Genomic DNA, 25,046 nt, shown 5'->3' on the forward strand with positions numbered 1-25,046 from the left:
TTTAACTAGTACACCAAAATCCTGAACTAGTGAGAACAAATCTCCAACTAGTACAGACAAAGACCAAATTAGAAGGGGGAAATAAATTAGAAGCCTGACATGGAAGCTTGACTGAAAAGATGTGGTAGTATTAATATGACGTAGAAGTTTCAACCCACATTCCCTATTTGAAGGTGAAGCCCAGGGTCTGGCTGGGAGAATAAAGCCAGCAAATAACCCTAAAAATACGTGATTGTACTTTGAATATTGAGCAATAAAATAAGGATTTTTTTTTTTTTAAATGAGGGCGTAGCCCACATATGCCAGATTGGTATCCTGTGGTTTCTTGGAAGAGGTGATAAGGATCATAGCATGGTGGCAGGGCATAAGGGAGAAAGAGAATTAGAGGGGAAGGAGGACAGCACGTGTTTATATTTATTTTTAAGTAAAAGTCTTATGAAGTGCTGTGAAAATTTTCCATTTTAAAAATGTATCCTGTAGCAGAGATACATGAGAACATGAGATAAGACAAAAAACATGGAGGAAATTCAGCACAATCTCCAAATAAACTCGTGAAAGTTAAGTGCAATCAGCCAGGGTAATGACAAAGTGTTATCAGAGATCACTGTTCTTTATTAAAAGCCTCTATTTTGCAAGCAGTGAAACAGGGGCAGACACTATGGGAGCTGACCCCAGACAGGTAAAGATCAGGCTTTGTATCTTTGTCTCTTTCCCTTCCTTCATATAGAACATCTCACACTTGTCCTCCCAACCTTTCTCTCATCAAGCCCTCATGAGAAATGAGTCGCTGTCCTCGATCATTCTAAGATACTAAACAGTTTCTACTTTGGCCCACTTATCCCAGATCTAAAATAAGAGCCACCGACATTAGCGCCAAAAGGAGAGATCTCAGTTGTCCCATGAAAAATGAGCATAAAAACTTCCACAGAAAAATGCAGGCATTGCTGAGTCGGTGATAAGATAGCGCTGTGGTAAAAGAGGACTAAAGGATATTACTAGCAAAAGCTTATCTCAAAGGTCAGAGAAGGTGCCAAACAGCCAAGGACTAAAATATGTTTTTTACAAACAAAATGTCACAGAAGGAGCAAAGCTGGCGTGAAACAGAAGATAATGACTTTTGTATCAATGTCACAGTTTTAAACAGGTCAGGATGACATGAGGCAGCAACAAGGCACTAATCTCAAGAGGAAACCAAAACGAAGAGAGGGAAATGTCATCAAAATTTCTCAACAGTGTCTAACACAGCAATCAAATTTATCTTTCTATTGCAAAGCTGTCAAAGTGACACAAAGCAAAGAGAAAACTTGCAGAGAGAAGATGCTGTGAAGAGAGAAATTTTGCCATTGCATGTACAGAATCCAACAAACAATGTGGCCTCTGTATTTGTATGAGGGAATGGTATTTGGATGGGAAACTACCAAAGAGAAATTCATCTGTTAAACTCCAATAGTGAATATTCAGAAACACAAACAGAACTTGTCCTTATGGGCCATACAGTAACCTGACCAGCGCCTGCTCACCATCTCCACTTGCCGTGGATCCAGGTTGGTGGGTGCATTGGCTGGCACAGCAAACTGGATCTTCTTCCTCTCCTTGGGCTCCCCCTCGACCTCGGGTGACACAGAGGGCTCCATGGCTCTGGATCCTGGAGGTCTGACTCCCAGCAGAGAGGAGAGGAAGCAGCTGGAAATCTCTATAACCTCCAAGAGGAACCTCCCACTCCTGGGTAGTCCCAGTCCTGAAGACTTTTCTTCTTTCTCTTGCTTCACTCCTTCACAATCTCTCTCTATTTCTACCTCTCTTAGAAAAAGTGAAAAGACTTTTTTTCACCTCTTTTGCTCTCCTGCAGCTGCTAAAATCCCCCTACACCTCTCTGGGTTTCACTCTTTCCCTGTTTGCAGTCCCTTTAAACCTGTGCAGCAGGAGTGAATGAGGCATGTCCTTAGATCTGGCTGTGAGGGAGCGAAGTGGGTGGATAGAGAGTGGAGGGGAGGGGCCAGTGACCAAAAGAAGGTGGAGATATTCAGGGAGAGGGAGGAGTCACAGTAAATGGGGAGGAGGGAAAAGAAGACGTGACAAGGGGTGGAGGGTGGGCAACGCTTTTTTCTACCTATTTAAGCTGAAGTTGATTTGTAATCAGAAAAAAATAGTAATCTCATCACATCAGCTGAGCCTCTTTTGGCCTCTATATGTGAGAGATTTATGATGGGAGATGAGGGTGGCAGGGAGTGCAAGGAGAGATAAACAAGAGGAGAGTGATACGTGCCGTATGCAGGAGGAATGTACAGAGGGATCCTGCTGCTAAGCCGATGCCACCGACATTACTGGATTTACAGGCGGTGTTGTATGTAATGCTATGACCATATGACTGATAGCAGTCAGGGAAAGTACCACGATTGTCAGAGAGAAATACTCAGGATGTCCTTCTGTCAAAAGCTTGATTGGATCTCAGTGAAAAAAACAAGTAAATGTATGCCAAATAAGATAAAACTTATCACAACCTTGGCTTGTATGATTTAGAGTGAATGGGACATAGTGATCTTTAGATGACAAACATGGAGAAGATACAAGTGAGAATGAGAGAGGGGGAAGACATTGTGGTGACATACAGGGAAAAGAGGACAGCGTCAGTGTTATTTTCAGGGCCTTGCTGTTATTTCACTCACATGGCAGAGGGATTTGGACAGTGGAGAGGAGTGGATTTGGCCTCAGGACAGAGTTGGGCTTTGGCATAGGCTGGAATGAAGGAGTCAGCTATAGTGTTGGTGATAGTGGAGGAGGAATAGGAAGTGCACAAGGGGCTGGAGGGACTTTGTGGCCATAACAAAGAAGGTCAAGGTATATATGGCACTTGGGGACTGCATCTACAGAGTCTGAAAGAAAAAGAGTAAACTGAGTGTTTATCCTGCTGGTAAGAACAAAATGAACTTGCCAGAATGCATATTGCATTTTCAAGGGTTTGCCTGAGTGTTGGACCCTGCTACAAAGCCACTTCTGTTCAAAGCAAAGCACCACCTCCACATGCCTGCAAGATGCAACTCATTAGTGGATTATTATCTTCATCTGCTACATGAAGTCCCAAAAGGTCGCGATTTGAGGTTTATGAAAAAATAGAGTACATACAGATTGTCTCAGATGTTGCTGAGTGCTTCTGAAGAAATTTCAGTAATGCACTGCTATTTGATTTTGTTCCAGAGTGGTTGCATAACTTGTAGTGTGTTCAGGGGGATTGCACAATTGTATTTATTTATTTATTTTATAAAGACTGTGTAAAAGGGTCTGTGTAAATGTCTAGTTTACTACAAGGTACAGATTCCAACTTTTAATGAATCCAGAGATTGAGTAGTTCAAATTGACAATGAGGCAATGATCAAACAGAGATTTTTCTTTATGCTTAAAAGATAGCCCCATTGCAGAGTGACATGAAGCATACTTTATATATCAGGGAGGTTTACTAGAGCTTGAAAGGCACATTTGACCAAATGTAATAAATACAGGTGCACTTCAGTGCCTTTGTTCTCGTCATAGCAAATAAGACACAGATTTGGGACTCAACTTGGTCTCTGTACAAATATGAAGGAATGCTTTGCAGGCATTCCTCAGAACTATAATACGGCCATTACAGGAAAGCTCTAATTAGCCTCTGTCAGATCAGTACCATTAGTAACAGCAAGACAAAGAGGCCTCTCTTTTGTGCAGTGCCTGAAAACCTACAAGTGAAGTCGTTTTAAATGTTTTGTTTCACTTCATTTACATCCTCCTTTTTCTCATGCTACACTGCTAAAAAGAGTTAAAAGATAGGTAAAAGAGGCACAACCTTTAAAGAAGTCCAGCTACTGTAACTGAGTACCAAATGTCTGTCAATGATGGGGCATGAGATAGCACAAGGCCCTCTTAAAATATGTCCTCCTACTTCTAGTGTAAGAGTCCCACCCAATGCCTACTTGCACTGGATGACAGCATGGACATGACCAATGGTGCATCTTACTTCAAACAAATATCCATGTAATCTACTGAACTCAGGTTTTAATTTGCAGCTTAATCCATTTCTCCACTAAAAATTCTTCACCATTACCTAAGTAGGATTATGACTTTTACTTCAATAATCCAAAGAGTCGTGAGTCTGTGTTGTAAGCTACACTTGAGGCTGATGATCACGTTCAGAGGTTTGTTTGTTTTCTGTTGTTTTGTAAGACTAATTTCCCACACTGTTTATAGTTCTGAGCAATTTTGCCCAATTTAAAAAGAAAGGGGAACTGCCGCTGCTGCGTACAGCTAAAAATACCATCAAGCTAAAGCTAGTAAAGAAAGAAAAAAAAGAGGAAAAACATCACATCTGCTTTTCACACTATTCCTTTGGGACAGCATATGTAAGGAATTTGTTTCCAACTTTGTTTCCTCAAACTAGAAGCAACTTATAGTCAAACTATAAGCTTCCCCCAAGCATAATGAAGTGGTACCGGCACCTAAACCTAACACTGTAATTTAACGCCTCATTTATAATTTGAACCTAATCAAACAGAGACAGAAAATACAAGTGACAAGTTTAAGGTCATTCTCCCTTTTTGCTTATACTACAAACATATCAAAGTATCAAAAGATGGAGTTCATGCATCACTCAATAAACCACTCATTTCCCTCTTCTCATACTGATGGTGCATTCGGGATCTGGACTAAACTAAATACATTCCTTAGGTATTTGAATATAAATACATATCAGTGCAGACCATTTTGTGGCCTATTTTTAAATCCTACTGAAACTCTGTAACAGGTTTCTTTGCAGGGTTCTGTTGGGAGGCAGGTTTGAGAGAAGAAACTATATCAATGCTGTAATCAGATGCAAATTCCAGCATGCTGCCCACTTCACAGGAATTAAATCTGCCAAGCTGACTCAGAATAAGGATCTGTTTATCATGAGTGTTGACAAGTGCAAACAGGACTTAGCTCATCTTTTTGTCAAAAAATTTTAAACCCATTTTAAGATAAGTGATAAACCCAGAAAGAACTTAAAGCTCTGCTAGCACTAGTAGCTGAAGAGACCTGCTTGACAGTGAAGCTGGCTAAGATGGAAATCTGCAACTGCGCTATGTCACAGTCAGTAGATAAAGCTAAAAAAAAAATGCACCAAAAAGCACCAAAGCTGATATGTATGTTTGTCTTCAACATTGTTTTCATCTAAGAAAGAATTGTTTTGATATTTAGATTTTTTTTAAATAATTTTAGCATTGTGGTTGCTAGAAACATGTCACAGGAATTCGTTTGGGCAGATTCAGGCAGCCTCTCTGTTTAAGAGAGGTCTCACCTTCCAGAGAACTTTATTCTTTCCCCCTCATTAGAGACATCAAGATAATTGATTTTAATTGATTGATAATTGATAATTTATGACTTTGATGGGCTGCCTAATACTGGAGAATCTGTATAAACTCAGTCGTGGAGACAGATTTGCTATAACTGAGTCATGCTGAACAATGTTTTCAGTGTTTTAGGTTTTAATGCTACCTTTAGAGATGAGCACCATTCTCTGGTTTGTGCAATCTGACTTTTTTTTTTCTAAAACCTGGTTACCTATTTTCTTTTTGATGTAATCAGATCAGCTGCCCACAACCACCTGTCTTGGTGGTTGTGGGCAGCAGTATCCTGTTTTCAGGTTTCATCATGAAAAACAACCCAGTTTCAGTAGGGGTATAGTTTAATGCCCTTTTATCGTATAGTTTATTTATTATATAAATTAACAGGATATTCAGTAGGATAGATGATGTGCATGACTGTGAATTAAAAAAATATTGTTTTTTCCCTTTTAGAAATCCTAATGCTTAAAAGCATCAGAACCTTACATTACACAATTCTTCTATAACATACCACCTCTAAATTAACCATGTCCTTCCTGCTATAATGACTTCCTCCACAGTCCTCTTTTACCTGAAGTATGGACATAAATTGAAAATGTGAGTTTTTTGTTTTGGAAGGAGTAAAAATTCCTATACATTTCTGAAATACTAAGTTAAAACTATCAAATTGCAGACAATTTGATTTTTAGCATCATAATATCTGAATGAAAATTCATTACTAAACATCCCTTCTGGCCATAAAATATGAAAGTTGCAATTTCTGTCATTTTGAAAAGAAAGTGCTCTGTTAGTCCAAATTCCACAAATCAGAAAACCCAGGATATCCACTGACAATACAGTAGACGTCATATAGATTGCGTAAATGGTGCTTGATGTAGAGATCTCACACTTGTGTTCTCCACAGTGGAATAAAATAAATTTCTGGTTCTTGGAGGGTTTTTTGTAAAAGTGAATAAATAAAAACAGAGAAAAAGAAAACACACAGACTGAATGAGCAAGTGTGATGCTGGCACAGTAAACATAAACAGGATGATCATCTGGGATCTGAAACTTGAATTACAGATAACGCTGTAGTTCTTCGAAAAGCAATCACAATTCTCGGGCAAAATAAGACAGGATTTAGAGAAGAAAGGAGCAGCAAATAAAAAGAAAGTGTTTATAAATCAAGTAAAATACGATAAAAAAAGAGATTTAAAATAAATGATAATAAACGATCATTAAAACTGGTCAGAAAAGAGTGTGCTGTTATTGATACTTAAAATAACCCTTTAAAATTCATACTTCATAATAAAAGCACATTTTAAACACTCTAACTAAATGATTTCATATTTTACTGAAGATTCACCATCATTATGCTGCACATGATGCAAAGCACATACCAGCTAAATTACATTAGAGCACCAGTAAATCAGATTTAGGGCACTAGTAAATCAGATTTTTTTTTTCTAAATTCAGTCGACTCCTTCTATTTCTAGGAAAATCTAACAGTATTTAATGTTGCTGTTACTGGCTGCTGCTCTGTTCTGCCAGCTCATTGTGTACAGTTCCACGAAAGCAGCTGAAATTATGTTAAAAGATGAAACCGTTTGGTTCAGTAGAATACGCAAGGCTGACTATTTCAGTGCATTATACAGGGAAAATGTATTCAAACATTACATGCTAATCAGGAGCATCCTCCCGCTTTGGTTGTATGGATTACTACAGAGACAAATTGTCAGGTAAGCTTTCAAATCAGAGCAGCCAGGCATTGTAAAATCCCCCGACCGCCTGTCATATTAACGACATTACTCCACATTGCCGACACACTGACAAGTAGAACAAATTGCTCTAATTGGAAAGCAAACAGATATTCTACAGAACTCATTTGTGCATGAAGGGATTAACAAATAAAACTACTTCAAAGGGGAAAAAATGTTTTAATGCTCTGATACTAAGCTATCTAATTTTTTAATTTGTGCACTGTTACACTAGTGCCGGCCTACCTGTAGTGAATATCTCCGGGGAAGTCAGTATTTATTTGTAGCTCTAATTAAATCAGTTATGTCACTTGCTCTACTCATGATGCTGCTGCGTGTATTTACAGACACTGTCTAAACTCATCGATATGCAGACTCGCATGTCTCTAGCTCTATTTTTATTGCACTTCACAGTGTTTATTCATTTAGCTTCCGCCTTGTCATTAAATCACTGTTTTGGCAAAACCACAGGAAAAACCTTCTGAAGATAGATCTTACTAGCTGCTTTAGAACAGCGAGCTTTATAATAACTCCAGCAGACAGCAGGGACAACCTGTACAAAATGTGTGGCATGTGTACTGTAAACTCACGCACACAAGTACTCACAGTGGAGACACTCCAACCCAGATAAAAGGTCTGCAATTCTATCTGCTCCTAAACAGAGCATCTTGTGCCATCTGACAAAAGCCTTCCTGTTATGAAACTAATTCACAGGTGCATTAGACCCCCTGCAGAAGATACCCCAACCATTTCAAGCACGAAATGCATTCTGGTTATCTCAATGAAGTCGTGTCAAAAACAAAAGGGAACAAGGAACTGTGTTGGTAAAAAAGCAACAATATAACAGATTAACCCGTCTCTTTGAGGCTAGCATAATTCTCTCTACCTGCTGGGTCCTGTAGTAGTAATAAACCCGCACATTCACAGGGGATTTCAGGGAGAAAAATCACTGTGAAAGGTGAAGTATTCCATTAGTCTGGATGACAGAGAGGCTTTATAACATAATAGCAGGTGGTATCTCAGTTGAGGGGCACAGAGAGATACTGTGTATCAGTCAGCACCTCACTTGACTCCTCACTCATCCAGTTATATAACATACCATCGCACAATAAACACGCTCTGTTCATATAAAAAACCACAGTCGGATACACCTGGGAAAGCTGCCCTTCCCAGCAGTATCAGCACCAACTGTGGTGACATTATGTTGCATTGTGTTGACTAAAGATGCTTGTGTACCATCTACTGTTCTACTAGTGTAATTACAAGTTCTTAAACGACTTTTGTCTTGAAGGCTTTACTTCTTTTCATTTGTTTTTATGTATATATGCATACACTCCTTGGTCACTTTATTAGGTACACCTTTCTGGTACTTGGCTCTATCCCCTTGTGCCTTCAGAATGACCTTAATTCTTTGAAAACATTGCTCATAGATTTTGCCTCATGTTTACATGATTCTGACAAATTCTGACCCGACCACCCTAATGTCACAGCAGAAATGAAGGGAAAATTTTTCACATCTTCTATTGTCCAATTTTGGTGAACCTATATGAATTGGACCCTCAGTTTTTGTGTTCTTAGCTTACAGAAGTGGTATCTGGTATGGTCGTCTACTTCTAGGTTTGATGTGTGGTGCATTCAGGGATGCTCTCTGATCGATGCTTTACCATCAGCTTGATTAAGTCTGGTCATTCTCATCTGTCCTCAGACATCAAAGGCATTTTCACCAAAGAACTGCCAGCTACTGGATATTATCTTTTTTCTTGACGGTAAAGCCTAGAGATGGTTGTGCAGGACAATCCCAGGAGATTAGCAGTTTCCACAATATTCTGACCAAAAAAACACTCAAAGTCACTTAAATTACTTTTTGCCCACATTCTGATACTTGGTGTGAACTTAAGCACTTCATCCTGACAATGTCTAAAGCACTGAATTGCTGCGATCTCATTGGCTGATTAGATATTAGTGCTAGTGGAAGGGGGGGTTATGAGTTATTTTTGTGCAGAACTTGGATTGTTTTCAGATTTTTCTCACCATTTCAGCAGGGTGGATGTTTGACGCCAAATCAGGTTGTCTGATTGAATCAGGTTCCTTCAACCACTGGGTGCCATCTGTGGAAGCCATCATCTGAAGTGGTACACTGAGTGCTGTGCATGGAAATATGGCAGAAATCAGACAGGCATAAAAGGAATTACCCCCCTGGAGTTTGTTAGGACAAGATCGCACAAATAAACCTGCAAGAGAATCAGTGAAGGAATACCAGATGCAAAGAAAAAATAATAATTCAGGAACAAAACAATATACAACAACACATCAGGGGACACAAAACCTTCTGAAACAATAAAGAAGTCAATGCAAATTGTTCTTAAAATTTAACTTCAGTGTGATAGGCTGCTTGAAAAGTAAAATATGGTTCCCAGACTAGTGTGTAAAGACCAGCAACAGACCATGCTAGAACACCACTGAGGTCACAGTTCACAAACAGAAGGACAGTAAAGTTTCATACTTTCAACTATACATTCTCAGGAAATCTAGACAATAAAATCTAGATAGTATAGATGCAATATATATGTGTGTGTGTGTGTGTGTGTGTGTGTGTGTGTGTGTGTGTGTGTGTGTGTGTGTGTGTGTGTGTGTGTGTGTGTGTGTGTGTGTGTGTGTGTCCTGTAGTCTCTTTGGTGGACTTTCACATAAAGTAACTTTGTAGATTAATTTGTGCAACACCCTGCATATCACTTTCACTTGTGGAAAGCACACCTGCCAGAAATTAGGTTGCTTTTTATATCAACAAATTATATTACAGTGCTATTGTTAGGTTTTGTATTGTTTATTGTCATTTATGCTTAGAAATATCTACTTATATATGCTTAGAGTTTTATAATTAGTTTTAGATTTGTAGAGGTTTGATCCTTAATAGTCTGCAAACTTTGTGTGCATTCCAGAGCACTCTGGGAGCATGTGAGAGGTCGTACCTTCTCTTATTGTTTTATGGTAGGATAAACGTAGCTATATCTGTTTTAGGCTAAGTGCCTTTTGTTTAGATGAACTGCTGGACTTCCAGACCAGCAGGTTTAGGGAAGTCATTTATGGGGTCACACTCGGACCACACACACACACACACACACACACACACACACACACACACACACACACACACACACACAGGGAAGGTACTCTTTGTTTGTATGTAGACGTCATATGTTAATGAAGCTATGTATATTCATGTAACTTCAATAAAAGAGCAGTGTTATGGGGGAGCAGATGAGAGCAACTGGGGTCAAGCGAAGGAACGGCGTTTGTCCGGTTCTCTCCCGTGCACGAGAAACATGAAGAACTTTGCCTACTTCGTGTCTTGCTTGCTGTGTAATTATATTGTCTTCAACGTTCCAGCGAATAGGTTCAAGCTACAAACCTATCAGTTATATTTTTAATATATTAAACTCTTAAGCATTTTGTTTGGCATAATCTCTAGTATGAAATAAGCACTAAAAGAAATTCCAAAGAAAAAAGCCTGACAGTATTTACACTTCACTTATTGCAAATTCCACTTCAATTTGTGATAAGTGATGGGTAAATACAGATAGTACTCAAAGCTCAACTCAGCAATAATAAAGGATACAATTATAAACAAATTCCAGTAGATGGCAGCCTTTTGCTACATTTGGCTCTTAAGCAGGCTCAACCCTTGTTGACTAGAAATAACTTTCCTAGTGGGGGTTGAAACTGAAACTGAGGTGATCGTTTAGGATGAAAGCAAATTTAAAAACGTGTTGCCACTGAGGGGTATTAAACAGTTGAATAAATCACTCTTAATAGGATGCGGCAGTCTAATCAAGATACAGTGAAAACAGAGAGGAAAATTCTAAGACAGGACTATGAGGGTGAAGGACAAGCTGAACGGACATGAGGCAACAATGAGAGAAACTCAGTGTTTAAACTTTGACATGTAGGTTTCCTCAAGGATAATAGAGGGTGATGTGACTGATAGATACGTGAGAGCAACAATACACGTGTGCCTGGATGTCAGGAGCAAAGTAGGGTGGGGTGCTGTAGATGTAGCAGGTGGAAGACATGGTGAAGGCAGAGACAGAGGAGGACATGGCAGTAGGGCAGTGATTTAATTAGCACCCTCTACCCCCTCCAGCCCTTCACTCATAGCATCAATAATGCATGGCCCCTTGTTTCCACTGCCATAATTAATCCTCTCTTACTATAATTAAAAGCCAAAAATCCCACAAGATGGTTCAGCTTGGCCAGGCATGGGTAGGGTTGGCACGGGAACTGATGAAAAACTCCAGAGCCTCATATTCGCCCTGTGGACAGACAGATCGACAGACAGACATGTTGACAGAAAGATCAATAGTCGACCCAACTCCATCACAGGCAGAAGGAATGAGGCATGAAGACAAGCTGAAATACAAGGGGAAAATGTGACATGCAGCAAATCAAATGAATGAATTTGACAGACTTGTGATGAGAAGCGCTCCTCGAAAAGGGGGCTTTGTGTGCAACATTTGTAAATGAGTAAGTGAAGAAAGAGCAAGCCAAGCACCCACCTAAAAACCCCAGAAAAGAGGACGGGTGTACAAATACACACACACACACACACACACACACACACACACACACACGTACTTACAGAGACATCCTGCTCCCAGATGAGGTTTATCTCTGCTGCAGCCAAGCCAGACGAGAGGGAGAGGTGGAGCTTTCTGATGCTGCAATTAGGACCACACTGTCTGGGCGAGCAAACAAGAATGAATATTTCAGTCCGGAGATCTCCATGGGTACCTATGGTGGGGGCCTGGCACACCTACAGGCACACACACACACACACACACACACACACACACACACACACACACACACACACACACACACACATACATAGACGGATACACAGCTTATCATGGCTGCCAGAATTATTCACCTCCCAATCACAGATGCCACAATTATCACATCAGTATCGCTGCGTAAATGATGCCAACTGTTATGCTCATTGAACTATTGTACAAGGTTTACAATGTGAGCATAAATATGGATCAGTAGCAGTCCTAGTATGTAGCTGATCCCTTCTCCTTTATGAAAATAGGTGCAACGAGCATCCGAGCTTGGCCGCGTGCCAGGAAACAGCACAGTTGGCAGAGCAGAGGTCATCTCTCAACCTACCTCAATTTCTTCTCTCCCCCCGCCTCCCCTCTCTCTGGCTACCTTTCTCACCTCCTCTTCCAGACTGAAAGTACTCACCTCCCTCAGTCACCTCTTTGGTCTCTTCAGCATTTTTAAACGGTGCTTTACTTCAGGATCTCTGCTGTGCACATTCTCTTCACAGCACACACACGCGCACAAGCCTTGTACATTAGGATTACTCCCTCTGGTGTGGGTTCATTGTCGATGCTCCGTGCAGCCCTCCTCCTGCCCCGCCGTCCTCGGCCCCATCGCTACTTGATTTATCGCCCTAAAATACCACTGCACTAATTAGTCAAGTAATTAATTAATAGGCATTTGCATTTGTGCATATGCAATTAGGGGACTGGAGAGAGGAGAGTGCAGATGGGGTCCGGGAGTCTGATGGGGGTGGGAGGGTCCGTGTGTATGTGTGTATATGTGTGTGTGCATGTGAGCTGTATGTCATATTTGTGCCAGCAGAAGTTTGCACTTCTTCCAGAAAGACAAGTGAAGTGCAGGTCATCACCTCACACGTCTGACAGTAAAAAAAAGGGAAGAAGGAAGGGGTGAGGGAATGACAACGGTATAGGGAGGTGTGGCTTGATGACTTTGAAAGGCTCTTATGTGTCATTTGAACATGGAGGAAACGAGTGATGGAGAATTTGAGATCTTAAAGGGAGAGGGCTTTAATTTAGAATCTGACTGCATGCGTTTAGCCTGTAAAAGCACAGCAGGTGGTCCTTACTCAAGGCTAATCCACATACAAACCGGATGCAAAGTCATTCTAAAACATCATAATTCCAAACAAGCTCTTCTCTGGCATTTCAATTTCAGATCAAACTCTCCTTGATTGGAGCCGCCTTGAGCCCAGTGCTGGCTAAAGCCACGCCGTTGACATTTAGCATTTATTTTGGCAAGGTGACCTGAAGGTTGTTTTGGACTTGTTGGGAAGCACCAGGCTCCCATCACCACAGCGCTCGCATCTCTCCCCCCCTCCACCGTCCAGCTGAGGTAGGATAGGGCACCAATTTGGCTAGCAGTGAAGCTCAGTGTCCCTCAACACAAATACACATGCTGACACAATCACACCACCGTGGTTCAAGGTACTGCCAGTTTATCATTCCCTCTTTCCCATAAGGGATAAGAGACACATTAATGAATGTGCAACATCACGGCTCCCTAACCACAGCTGCCACACTAGCGTTAACCCCAGGGATGACCCCGCAACCTCCCAAACACTGCCATAGTTGTGGCTTTGCAGGCAATGTAGGGGTGATCCAGACCCAAGGACATGATCAGCTTCTATCAGCTATTTCTCAGCCTCCAGGTCCCTGTTCCCTCAGCCCAATGGGTGTCTTTGTGCCAAGTTGGACTTGGTGGTCATCAGGCTCATTTCTCCCACATTAACTCCACTAATGCCTCCTAAATAGAGAGATCTCTGAGCTGGGGTGGACACAATGCAGCAAATCAGACATATTGGAGGGATCGGGGCGCTGGTGGCAAGGAATTCTTGCATCTCTGCCACTGATGTGCCAACATGCCTCCTAAATATTGAGGATCTCTGCCAGATTCAACCAGCATGTCATCTACTGCTACACCCCCCTTCCTCCTCATTTTTCAAACATCCCTAGTGGGTCTGCACACCTGGGTCTCAGACTCTCTCTCACCCATCCTCTCACTGTGTCTCTGTATCTCTTTCCCTCTCTCTGTGACACTTGCCCCTGTGGACATCCCCACCCACCCACCCGCCCTCCATGCTTAGCATTGCATGCTGAAAACATGACCAGCAGCTCTGGCAAACCTCACATTCAGACACTGTTACCAGTAAACATTTGATCTTCACACACGCACACCATGCATGCAGCTAAAGCCTATGTAATGGTATATGTTTTAATCTAATTCATTTGAAGCTCCGGCAAGTGGGTCATCTGCAGCCAGTGTTGGGCCCAGAAGAGTCAGAACAAATCACAGTTGGTTTTGGTTGTCGTTCCTCTGAATACATTGAAGCATAATTTGATCCAATTAGGTAAATAAATAAACAATATGCCGTCTGTTCCACGGTCTTAATGCACTTATAATGCATCCTCATCTCCCTCCCCCACTCAGCTTCTGAACCGGAGCTGTGGTGGAGGGTAAACCCCACAAATAAACACGGTTTGCCCACCTTTCATTTGATGAGAGTTAATTGATATGATTTTATAATAGGCTTTGAGGATAGACTTTGAGAGAAGATAATTGATTAATTGCTTGCTCAGATATTTTAAGTAGCTCTTGTTTGACTGCTGGTTATAGTTTACCCACTGTATTGCCACTTATTCCACATTTTTATAAGAGTATATCCTTCATGGGTGATGCTGAAGTGTGATGACTACCATAATATATGGAATTAGCATCAGTGGGTTTTCTGATATGACTTCACATACTTAATTGTCTTTAGCCCTTTTAATATCACCTTTTTCGTGGTAAGTGCGGGGATATTTGTGCAGCTCTCCGTTATATTGTATTAAACGCCGAGTCGTGAGTTTGGCAGGGGATTACCAAATTTCACAGGTTTGAATTTAAAAAAAAGTAGCTTACATGTCTTGAAACAGCAGCACAGGTCAACAATGATGAGTTTTGTTGTTCCACCATTTTATTTTCTCCCTCTCTCTTCTGTTTTTCCTCCTTTTTTTCTGGCTGTGTGAGCGCTAGCGCGGTGACAGATGGCGAAGCCCTCCTCCTCCTCCTCCACCACCACCATCACATCTACCTCCTCCTGCTTCTCTCTCTCTCTCTCTCTCTCTCTTTCTCTTTCTCTCTTTCTCTCTGTGTGTCTCTCTTTCCCCCGGGAGGGCAAATCTCTCCGAATGCGGGCGCATGTCAATCACCGGGCTCTCATGTGATGGCTCTTGCCGGTGACGTGCCAGCCATATGGGCGCTGGCATCACAGCCATAGCTGGTATGTAACCCCGTCCCCGGTAGCTCACGATTGCCACACGCACACACACACACATACACACACATGCATACATGCTCACTTACTCACTCAGTCACTCACACGTATACACAAAGACACAGCCAAGACGCACGTTCGTTCACAAGCTCCACTTATTCGGGCGCGCGTGCTGGGAGAGCGGCACCGCTTAACGTCAGCACCAGTGAAGAAAGACGCGCGCTTCCTGCACCTATACTCTGATACAGAGCGGTGGTTCGCTCGCTCGTGTGGTCCCTGAAGATGGTCTGAAAGTAAAGAGCGTTTTTTTTTCTCCTCCCATCCCCTGCGAAGAGCTCGAGCCGAGGTAAGTTGGAACAAAAAAAATACAGGCTTAGAAAAAAAAAAACTATCAGTGTTGCTGAAGTGTCCGTGCAAAATGTAGGAGAAATTTAATCGATAAATTAAATGCATTTTAATTCCAGGTGTTTGGATATATTGTCAGAATTAACTTTTAATAAATGTTAGAGGTGAATTAAACACATTTATTGCACATACATTTTATTGTAAAGGTCTATTCTACAGATAAAAATGTAAATGTATAGTCGCCTCCAGTGTCAGTGACTTTGCTCTGGTATGTTGGGATCGATCCACTAGATTAAAAGCACAATGCCGGTGATGGCACGCTTTGAAACCCAATCTAATAAAAAAAAAAATGTCACGCATTAACGTGCAATTTTCGTGTTTGCCTTTTTGTTGGATACCAATGCGGGCGCATTTGCACAAAATAGCTCCTCACTCTCTCACCTGCTCGGCTTGCCCTTCAACTTCAAACATCCCAAACTAGCTGGATTATCATAAATCAGACAGCCTAACGCGCTCAAGTCAAAAAGCCAAGCGTCTCCTGATCCCGATTTCACTGCTTTATGATCATTTACAGGAGCGGTTCCGAGGACTGGAGCAGCCCTGATCACAGCGCACGGGCTGTAAATAGATCACATCGGACACTAATTTGATTTAGAGATTCCTGCGTCTGGACCTTGAATCTGACAAACAAAAGACAATGAGTGTGAGACATTTCCGTGGAAGATTTGTTTTTATAAATCGGCTCCGGTACCTTGATGGAGGACGTCCTCGAACTTAATGGGAGATTTATTGATGATTTTGTCGATGATTTGCACGTTCAGTCTCGGAGCAAATGAAAGGGTGGGACAACGCCATTGACTGTGACAGGCAGTCTGCGGCATGATTTATCTCTGTTTGTCCAGTTTTATCTTCAACAATCTATCTCGCCAAAACATGGTTTGAACCATAAACAGAGCCTTTTTCAGTGGAGGGGCAGGAGGCTTTGCAAGAGAGGCCATTTCACGACTTGATTTTTTTATATTTAACGAGGGCTAAAACGATACAAGCGATTTCTATCTGTAAAGGTTATCGCTGACTAAAAAGTGCTTTGAAATCGTGCACTCGTGCATACTGAATTATGTGTGAAATCTATTTCATGTAAGCTGCACGGTCTGTTAATTAAACGATGTTGTGTTTTTGCTTCTAATTGAGCAAACCTCCTGAGCCTGAGATTTAAAAACTAGATTTTGCCCCTGGCACACCCCCCGAGATAATTAACCAACCACCACAGCCTACCTTACCATGAGCTGCAAGTCTATCTGCTGCTGCACTATAATAATAGCTCGGAAGTGGAACGTGTCAGGGAGGAAGCCAGTGGAGCCTTATTGAATCTGTCAAAGATCACCGTGTTTCTGGGTGTTTCTTTTTCTGTGATGGGACTGCATTTGCTAATCAAGTGGTAGGCTGATCGTTTTCGTTTCGTTTTTCAGACGTTACAGTCAGCAAGTGTCATTAATTGTTAACGGTTAATAATAAGGTATTATAATGATAGTGACAGTATTTTGTGTACTTTTACTATGATTAGTATTATTTTCATTGATCTGATATGTTTTAAAAACGGATTTTTTGTGTTCCGTTTCCCTTTTTCTCATATATATATAAATGTATATATGATCAGACAAAATCAATTACATAAAATCGTCTTTGCCTTGCTTGCCATGAGCAGAGGTGCTGGAATGCAGCCAGGAGTGTATATGGGCGTCAGGAGGAGTGAAAGTGGGGGCCCCCATGGGACCTGTAATGTGGCCCCTGCCGCTGGGACCCGCTGCGATAGGACGCGTCAGGGCATACGACTGACAGCAGGGAATTAAATGGGGATCCGTCTGGCTGTAGCCCAGCCTAAGGATTTAAGGGTTTTCTTTCACTTTTACTCTTTCCCCAAATTTACGCATTTGTCATTTTTTCTGGGACAACAACAATTTAGCAATAACCTTAAATATAATACATCCTCGGGAGTTTATATAATCCTAAAATAAGCCAAATATCTGAATTTTTTATTGTGAAGTGCGATAAAGGAAGTTTTTTTTGTTTGTTTGATTTAGGGTTTTTGTGGAACCATTGTATCTGAAATTTCTTCGCTGTCACGCAATCTGCAGCGCCCACACAAAATGTCTTGTGATTCCGAGGCCTAATTTTCGATATATTCCTTCCCCTCTAGATCCACAATGTTAACGAGGCTTTTCAGTGATCCTTCGCTGCTTCCCGACGTACAAAAATATTCCGACTGGGCCGAAGACAGCGACAGCGACAAGATCAAAGAGGAGGATCAGGACACCCAGGACGGCATGGAGGTCTCTGGTCTAAGAGGAGGCAGTCGGACTCACTCAGAACACGATGGGGAAGACGACGAGGACGACGAAGTGGAAGAAGAGGACGACGGAGAGGACACGGAGGGAGACAGGCCCAAGAAACGGGGCCCCAAAAAACGCAAAATGACCCAAGCCAGGGTCGAGCGCTCCAAGATGCGGCGGATGAAAGCAAATACTAGAGAACGCAATCGCATGCATGACCTGAACTCTGCTCTGGACAATCTGCGTAAAGTGGTGCCCTGCTACTCCAAAACACAAAAACTGTCCAAAATTGAGACGTTACGATTGGCCAAAAACTATATCTGGGCCCTGTCTGAGATATTACGCTCTGGGAAAAGGCCTGACCTTGTGTCCTACGTCCAGTCGCTGTGCAAGGGTCTCTCCCAGCCTACAACCAACCTGGTGGCTGGATGCCTCCAGCTGAACTCCCGCAACTTCCTCACTGAGCAACAGTGCCAGGAGGGGGGCAGGTATGGGTCAGGCTCCTTCTCCATGCATTCCTACCCTTACCAGTGCGCGCGTCTGTCTAGCCCCCACTGCCAACCGGGCTCGAACTCGCACCCGCTGAGGACACACGGCTATTGCTCGACTTACGACTCACTGTATGGCGGGAGCGGATCCCCGGAGTATAACAGTCCCGAATATGAGGGGCCTCTCAGTCCGCCTCTGTGCATCAATGGCAACTTTTCCCTGAAGCATCAAGGCTCTGCGTCCCCCGACAACGAGAAGGGGTACCACTATTCTATGCATTACTCCGGTCTGCCCGGCTCCAGACCCGCTGGGGCCCACAACCTGGTGTTTGGCTCCTCGGGGACCCGGAGCGGTATTCATACTGAAAACGTCCTGCCTTACCACGACATGCACATACACCACGAACGGGCCCCCGTCTATGATGAACTGAACGCGTTTTTTCACAATTAGACGACAAGCCTATCGTGCGTCCCCTTGCAATCAACAATCTATCCACGGCACACTTTTTGACAAGCTTACCCGCCAGGATTTAGGCATTCTGGGGGAAATCCTCCACTTGTTGTCATTAGTGTTGTTCTTTTAATTTGTTCTGTCTTAAAACATGTTTTTGCTATAGTCAGAGATGTAGTGGAAGGTAGTATACCTAACCTGCAAAGTGTTATTTTGCGCAATGTTTCTATCTCTAAGCGGAAATTTGACAAACAAATCAAGACTAATGAGGAAAATGGAATTTTACATTGTTCATAATTTTAATCTGTGGTTTGTCTTTGTATTGGTGGTTGTCTGTATTTTCATGGCTGGGAGTCAAAGTTTACGCACTAATTTATTCACCACTACATCACTGGCTACAGCTCTACCCTGATATTTGCGATGGTTTTCTAATAAAATACATGAATAACCGAGCAAAACGACATCACATTTGGAAAGATGTGTTTGATTGTTTGTTTGGGTTTTTTTGAGAAATAATTAAATCCAGACGAAAACAGAGGGAAAAATCCTGAGAACTGTACTTGTTGGGTTGCTTTAGAAGAATCTGTTCTACAGCAAATCAATCGTTTCTGCGTCTATGCAAAATCTAACGAGGCCACAGAGCGAGGCAAGTAGGCCCAGAAGGACACTGTATGTTCATCAGCACTGTTGCTGCACGCACGGGTGCGCGCGCACACACACACACACACACACACACACACACACACACACACACACACACACACACACACACACACACAGACACACACACACACACACACACACACAGGAATAAACACGAATCTGAAAATGGGCTGGCCACAATGTTCAACTTTAAAATAAAAAACATAAATAAACAAAAAAATAAAAATAAATAAATAAATAAATAAATGACATTGGAATCGGACTTTTTCTTATTTAATTTTCTACTTCTATTCATACATATTACCGTTGCTCTTCTAAGTGAGCCATTGCACTGTATTTTATTTTCAAATCAAATTTTTGGTTCCATATTTTCTATTTGCAATCTGCTATGCTAAACACTTCACTATTATCATTATTATTATTATTATTATTATTATTATTATTATTGCACGTATTTATTGTATTGTTTTCTAATTAATGTTAATAGTGTCCGGAAATGAAGGGAACACTGTGTTGCTGACCATTGTTCTATCTTTTTTTTTTTTGCTCTTTCGTTATTTTAATTTATTTATTTTATTAATATTATTATTGCTTTATTTTTTGAAAAGACTCAAGTCTTTTAACTTTGTATTCAATAAACTGTGTGGTACAATAAAACGACGATAAACGAGACTGTGCAAATTGATTCCTTTTTAAGTCTTTGGACATCTACATGCGTTTTATTATTAAAATGACTTTAATTTATAAGGAAAAAAAGTGCATAGCCTGCATCACTCCTTTTGGATATTATGAGCCTGACCGGGCCTCGTGCCACAACCTGCAGGAGTTCCTCCAAGCCTCGGGGCTTTTATCCTATAAAATAGGGCAGGAGGGAGAGATCGGTGTTGCCATCTTTCTAGATTGACTAAAATGGTGCCAGTGCGTCGTTTTTGCCTGGCGAAGGTCTCCGCCTTTAAAAATGCACGGAAAGATTTGAATGTATCTCAGGACGTCAACAGATGTACTGCGGACATTTGGCTTAAGGGAGAATCTACAAGATGAATAGAACCTGGACACCGTGGTGAACACACGTACACACACACACACACACACACACACACACACACACACACACACACACACACACACACACACACTCACGAAATACAGATTAAATTATGCTAAGCGCTGCAATTAACAGCATCATGGAGTCTCCTTCACACTTTCTTGACCAGAAAGAAGGAAGAAAGAAGTCTCTTTCAGCACCTCGGACAGCTCTTACACCTGGTGTTTGGTCCATGCAGTGTGAAGCTTAACGCCATGCAGAACATAAAGGGCTCCATTTTGCAAGTGATTTTTTTTTAGATTTTTAGGAAACAAACACGTTGTGTATGTCCTTTTCTTTTGCACCAGAATATTCCATCGCTCATTCAGAAGTCTAAAGTTCCAACACCAAAAGGAAAACACATAAACACCTCTTCTGTTAATCATCACATTATTTCGATCGCTTAAATACTCTTTACATCATTGATACATAAGCATTAGGCCTGTTTGTTTCAAATGCCTTCATATTTATAATTGTGTAAAAAAAGAAAACACACACACACACACACTTTGCGATCCTGACGCAACGGAAGCAATGCAGCCGTGACACCAGCTAAAATCCAAATATTTGTTAAAACAATATTATTTTAAAGACTATTCATTAACATATTCATGCTGATGTATAATCAGTTCCCTTTCCTTTCCTAAAAGTTCCCTTCTTCAAACTTTAACACATCTGAAAACATTTAAACACTTCAGTAATATGGCAATATGAATATATAGGCTTATTCATCAGGTGTTTGAATTGATTCAGGTGGATATATGAGGTGTAAATTCTCCCTATCACACACATCAAGTTATCACAGAGGAGAAGTCTGAATAACATAACTTCTAAAAACCAATTTAACCACCTTTAATTTATGTATATATTATTTAAAGGGAGAAAAATCATCGTGTGGTGTCCACACGCTGTCACAGTGCAAGGGGCAGCCGTTGCGACCCCGGCTGGGTTTGGAGCTCTGCCCTGCAACCCATATGCTCCCCAAAATGTGGTGGGTGCTCACTGCTGTAATGACACACACAGGACCTGAGTGGCGGGTGATGGTACGCAACATCAACACCGAAGAGAAAACAAATAATTATATAAATATATCAAAAAGTATAACTCAGATTGTTCCACGGCTTTTTAAAATAAATCAGATGTTTTGGGAGCGGAGAATGTTTTAATTATATTGATGTTTAAAATGTTGCTTTGAAATGTTGGAATCATGTATTTTTTTCTGGAACAACTTGCTGATCATTTCCTGTCAATTCGGCAAATCTGTGTGTTCCCACGAATTTAATCTGCTGATATCAATGCTTAAGGTTTGGATGAATGCGACACACCATAAGTTATGTGAGAATGTAATAATGTTCTGTGTAAAACATGCACCAATAAAAAAAAATAGCAATTTTTACTTACAGCAGTTTCCGTCAAAAAAGAGAAAAAAAAATCAGCACTTTCTTAATTAAACGTATATATTCAACTTATTAACCTCGACGTCTTTACTGGGTATTGATCTAACGACGATTCACATCATTTAAAAATAAAATGAGTGTTTTATTGTGAAAACTAAGTTATGAAAATTGCCATTTTTACCTCTCTCTTCCCCAAAAGAGGAAGATATCGTCATGTGGAATATAAAAATTATAATGCCTTGAAAAGCTTGAAAAAAGACGAGTTTTTCGTCGAGAACATACCTGTAACAGGGAAAAAAATATCGTTACACGTTTTGTAGTTCGGACATATTGACGGCATATATTTTTACTGATCCTCAAGTAGTCTGTAAATTCTTCTGTAATAACAGTATGTTGTTTTATGTGATAAATATCATTGAAGATTGATCAATATATTTAAAAAATACTTCTATTTATAGAAGCTCAACTCATGGGTGCAGTGACAGTCCCTGGTGGGAATCAAACCGATAATCAGACACTGTTGTTTCGGATTATTTGCTTTAAACCTCCTCCCACATAAAACTCTGAGGCCCACTCTGCTTTTTTGTGTTAACACTTTTGTGCCCCTATGTTCTTTTTGGCCTCATCAGCAGAAAAAATAAATAAAAAGAAGAGTGCATGGATTTCTGGAGGAGCCAATCTAAAAGTGACTCCAGCCAGCAGTGGGAGAGGGCATCTATCAAAATACTCCCCGAACCCCCGACACCACCATCACCACCTCCTCTTCCTCCACAGTCCGGTGAGAGTGAAAGAGTGAGAGGCTGGCAGGCTGGCGGAGGAAAGCCGTGCCAAGTCCCTTAATGTTCCCCAGCAGCAGCACCAGGAGCTCCGGAGAGGACAACCCAGTGTGTGCGCCAGTGTGCCAGTTCACCGGGCCAAAGTGGCACTGCTGGGAGGAGTCGATGTTTCTTTCCTAATTTTTGCAGCATCTGTTCATTATCCAGGACGTTTAAAAACGAGAGCGCTCATCCCGAGTAACCCTTCGCAAAACACACACACACACACATCGTACACACAACTCACGCAGATACACAGCAGTAAGGCATTTCTGTGAAGAGTTGGTCTATGAATATGCATATTTCTCTCTAATGTTATGTAGTACACGAGCTCATGCATTGCAAGAAGGTTGTGTTGCATCCTTGGAATTTAACTGCGGGTGTTGAAAGCCCTCACATGTGGTTACCTTGCAACAAATTAGGCTGGTGGCACACATACAGACACACGCAACAGCCAAATTTGAAAGAAAGTAGTAGTAGTTGATTTAAAAAATCGCAGGCAGCTTGCAAAAGGTTTTAGCTTTGAAGGAAAAAGAGCAAATCAGTTAGATTGGCAACCTCTTGTCTACTAACTTGCCACTGTTAGTCATGCAGTGAACGCATTTATGCTTTTAGTTCCATGGAACGATTACAGGCCTCTGCGTGAGCGCTAAGTGCGTGTAGAGGGAAAGAGAGGTTGTGACACAATAAGCTCATAAAGGAGTGTGCAATAAGGTCAAACTGAGAAATATTTTAAATATAAATATATGCAGCTCTCGTCAATAAAAAAGAAAAGAGATGAGGAATTCACAAGTGTTTTTCTTATAGAGTTTATGAATTTCTGCGAACATTTGTTCTTTTCTGTGATTAAATCATTTAATGTATAATTAGTGGCGATATCGTAAATAAAAACTAAGTTGCATTTACAAAAAAAATCATTTAGCTAGTCTGACTTAAGAAAAAAAAACTTCCAGTGACACTCCGTGCTCCACTCAGGATGAAAAGTGAGTGAATGAATCTCGCTGTTTAAATTATCATGTTCATGCCCACTCGTTTTCTCACTCAACTTGGTAGGGGGAAAAAATCTAGAGTGTTTGTCCGACATAACAGTCAATAGTGCGATTATCAAAATGTCACAAGTACTATGGTGTGAATTCCAATTAACGTCTAGCTAAAATAATAATCGAGTGTTTTGCTAAATGCAGATATCAGTTAAGAATATGTGCAAAAGATATGAGGGGGGATAAAAGCGCTGGGAATTAAAAGTCGATGGGGGGAAAATGATCTGTTCAAGAGATTGTGAGCTGTCGCAATCTGTCAGTGACTGAAAACAAAATGAGTCAGTTAAAAGGGACCCAGACAGGGAGACATAGAAATATACAACACTGTGTGTGTGTGTGTGTGTGTGTGTGTGTGTGTGTGTGTGTGTGTGTGTGTGTGTGTGTGTGTGTGTGTGTGTGTGTGTGTGAGAGAGAGAGAGAGAGATATTTAATAATTTATGAACAAAAACAGGAAGAATGAGGAAAGTACACACACACACACACCAGTGTTTACATTAACTTCTCTGGCATCTGCGCGCACGCAGCAGCGCTGAAAAACTGAAATGTTCCACATGTGTACAGACTGAGGAAACAATCGGCCAACCCTTTTGCCAAACTCTGTGCCAGTGCGCACCCCCGCCCCTCACACTGCCAGACAAGGGTGCAGGCCTGTCACTGGCAGTTCGTTCAGAGGAAATTCCACAACATCTGTTTGTTATCGCACAATGGGGCACCGCAGAGTACGGGCAGTGGGGCAGGAGACGAGGCAGAAGCTAAACTGAGAGTGTGCTACTGCTGGAGGTTCTGCCAAGGGAAAAAGAGGTGGGTGGGGGGAGGAGGAAGTAAGGTGGAGGGGAAAGGGGTGATAGGAGGTTGGAGGGTAAAAGGGGCAGGGATAAACTGCCAGGTGTGCAAAAAAACCGCCCCAAAAAACAGAGGTGGAGATCAGGGTGAGAGCCAGGTAGGTTTCAGGACCTTGGCGGGTGGCCAGGTGCTTTTTTCCGGGGTTTCTGCGGTGCAAGATGTTGACGCATAGGATGGCTACCTGAACAGAAATGTTTGTTCACGTAATTTGAGTACAGAAACTCTTCTTGACCTGTATCACATCCTTACCATGGCCCAGTTCCGGTATGCTCAGGAGGTTCCGGGGGGTGGGCGTGGCTGGCCTCCTGTTTAGGAGGTTAAGTAGAAGCGTGCGCAGGGACGCAACTGGATCAGAGGGGGTTGGGGTTCGTTGCTGGTCTACACAGATGGCATGTGTACGCGTGCATG

At 41.6% G+C, this 25,046-nt stretch overlaps 2 protein-coding genes across 8 annotated transcripts in view; one reads left to right on the forward strand and one right to left on the reverse strand.

The window, feature by feature from the left end:
- The window catches only part of ppp1r1b (protein phosphatase 1, regulatory (inhibitor) subunit 1B), a 31,577-nt gene extending 19,683 nt beyond the window's left edge, over positions 1–11,894 (reverse strand). For 2 of the 5 annotated variants that reach the window (XM_026164343.2, XM_080300169.1), the window contains exons 1-3: positions 11,721–11,894; positions 11,293–11,394; positions 9,116–9,228 (exon numbers count right to left, since the gene is read on the reverse strand). In XM_026164343.2, the coding sequence (XP_026020128.1) occupies positions 9,116–9,208 (93 nt within the window). In that variant the 5' untranslated portion in view covers positions 9,209–9,228; positions 11,293–11,394; positions 11,721–11,894. Of the gene's footprint in view, positions 1–1,520; positions 1,951–9,115; positions 9,229–11,292; positions 11,395–11,720 lie in introns of those variants that run through there. The other 3 variants (XM_026164341.2, XM_026164342.2, XM_080300170.1) reach the window with 3 other exon arrangements.
- Positions 11,895–15,220: 3,326 nt separating this feature from the next.
- LOC113020399 (neurogenic differentiation factor 2) lies at positions 15,221–19,575 on the forward strand. 3 transcript variants are annotated; one of them, XM_080300168.1, is made up of 3 exons: positions 15,327–15,528; positions 16,102–16,367; positions 17,725–19,575. In XM_080300168.1, the coding sequence occupies exons 2-3, from the start codon at positions 16,360–16,362 to the stop codon at positions 18,794–18,796; spliced, it is 1,080 nt and encodes a 359-aa protein (XP_080156294.1). In that variant the 5' UTR covers positions 15,327–15,528; positions 16,102–16,359; the 3' UTR covers positions 18,797–19,575. The 3 variants fall into 3 exon arrangements, with proteins under 3 accessions (XP_026020123.1, XP_080156294.1, XP_026020124.1); XM_026164338.2 differs by lacking the exon at positions 16,102–16,367 and having other exon boundaries at positions 15,221–15,528; XM_026164339.2 differs by lacking the exons at positions 15,327–15,528; positions 16,102–16,367 and adding an exon at positions 16,828–16,965.
- The last annotated feature ends 5,471 nt before the right edge of the window (positions 19,576–25,046 follow it).

This window comes from Astatotilapia calliptera, chromosome 4 (assembly GCF_964374335.1).
Source record: "Astatotilapia calliptera chromosome 4, fAstCal68.1, whole genome shotgun sequence".
NCBI lineage: Eukaryota > Metazoa > Chordata > Actinopteri > Cichliformes > Cichlidae > Astatotilapia > Astatotilapia calliptera.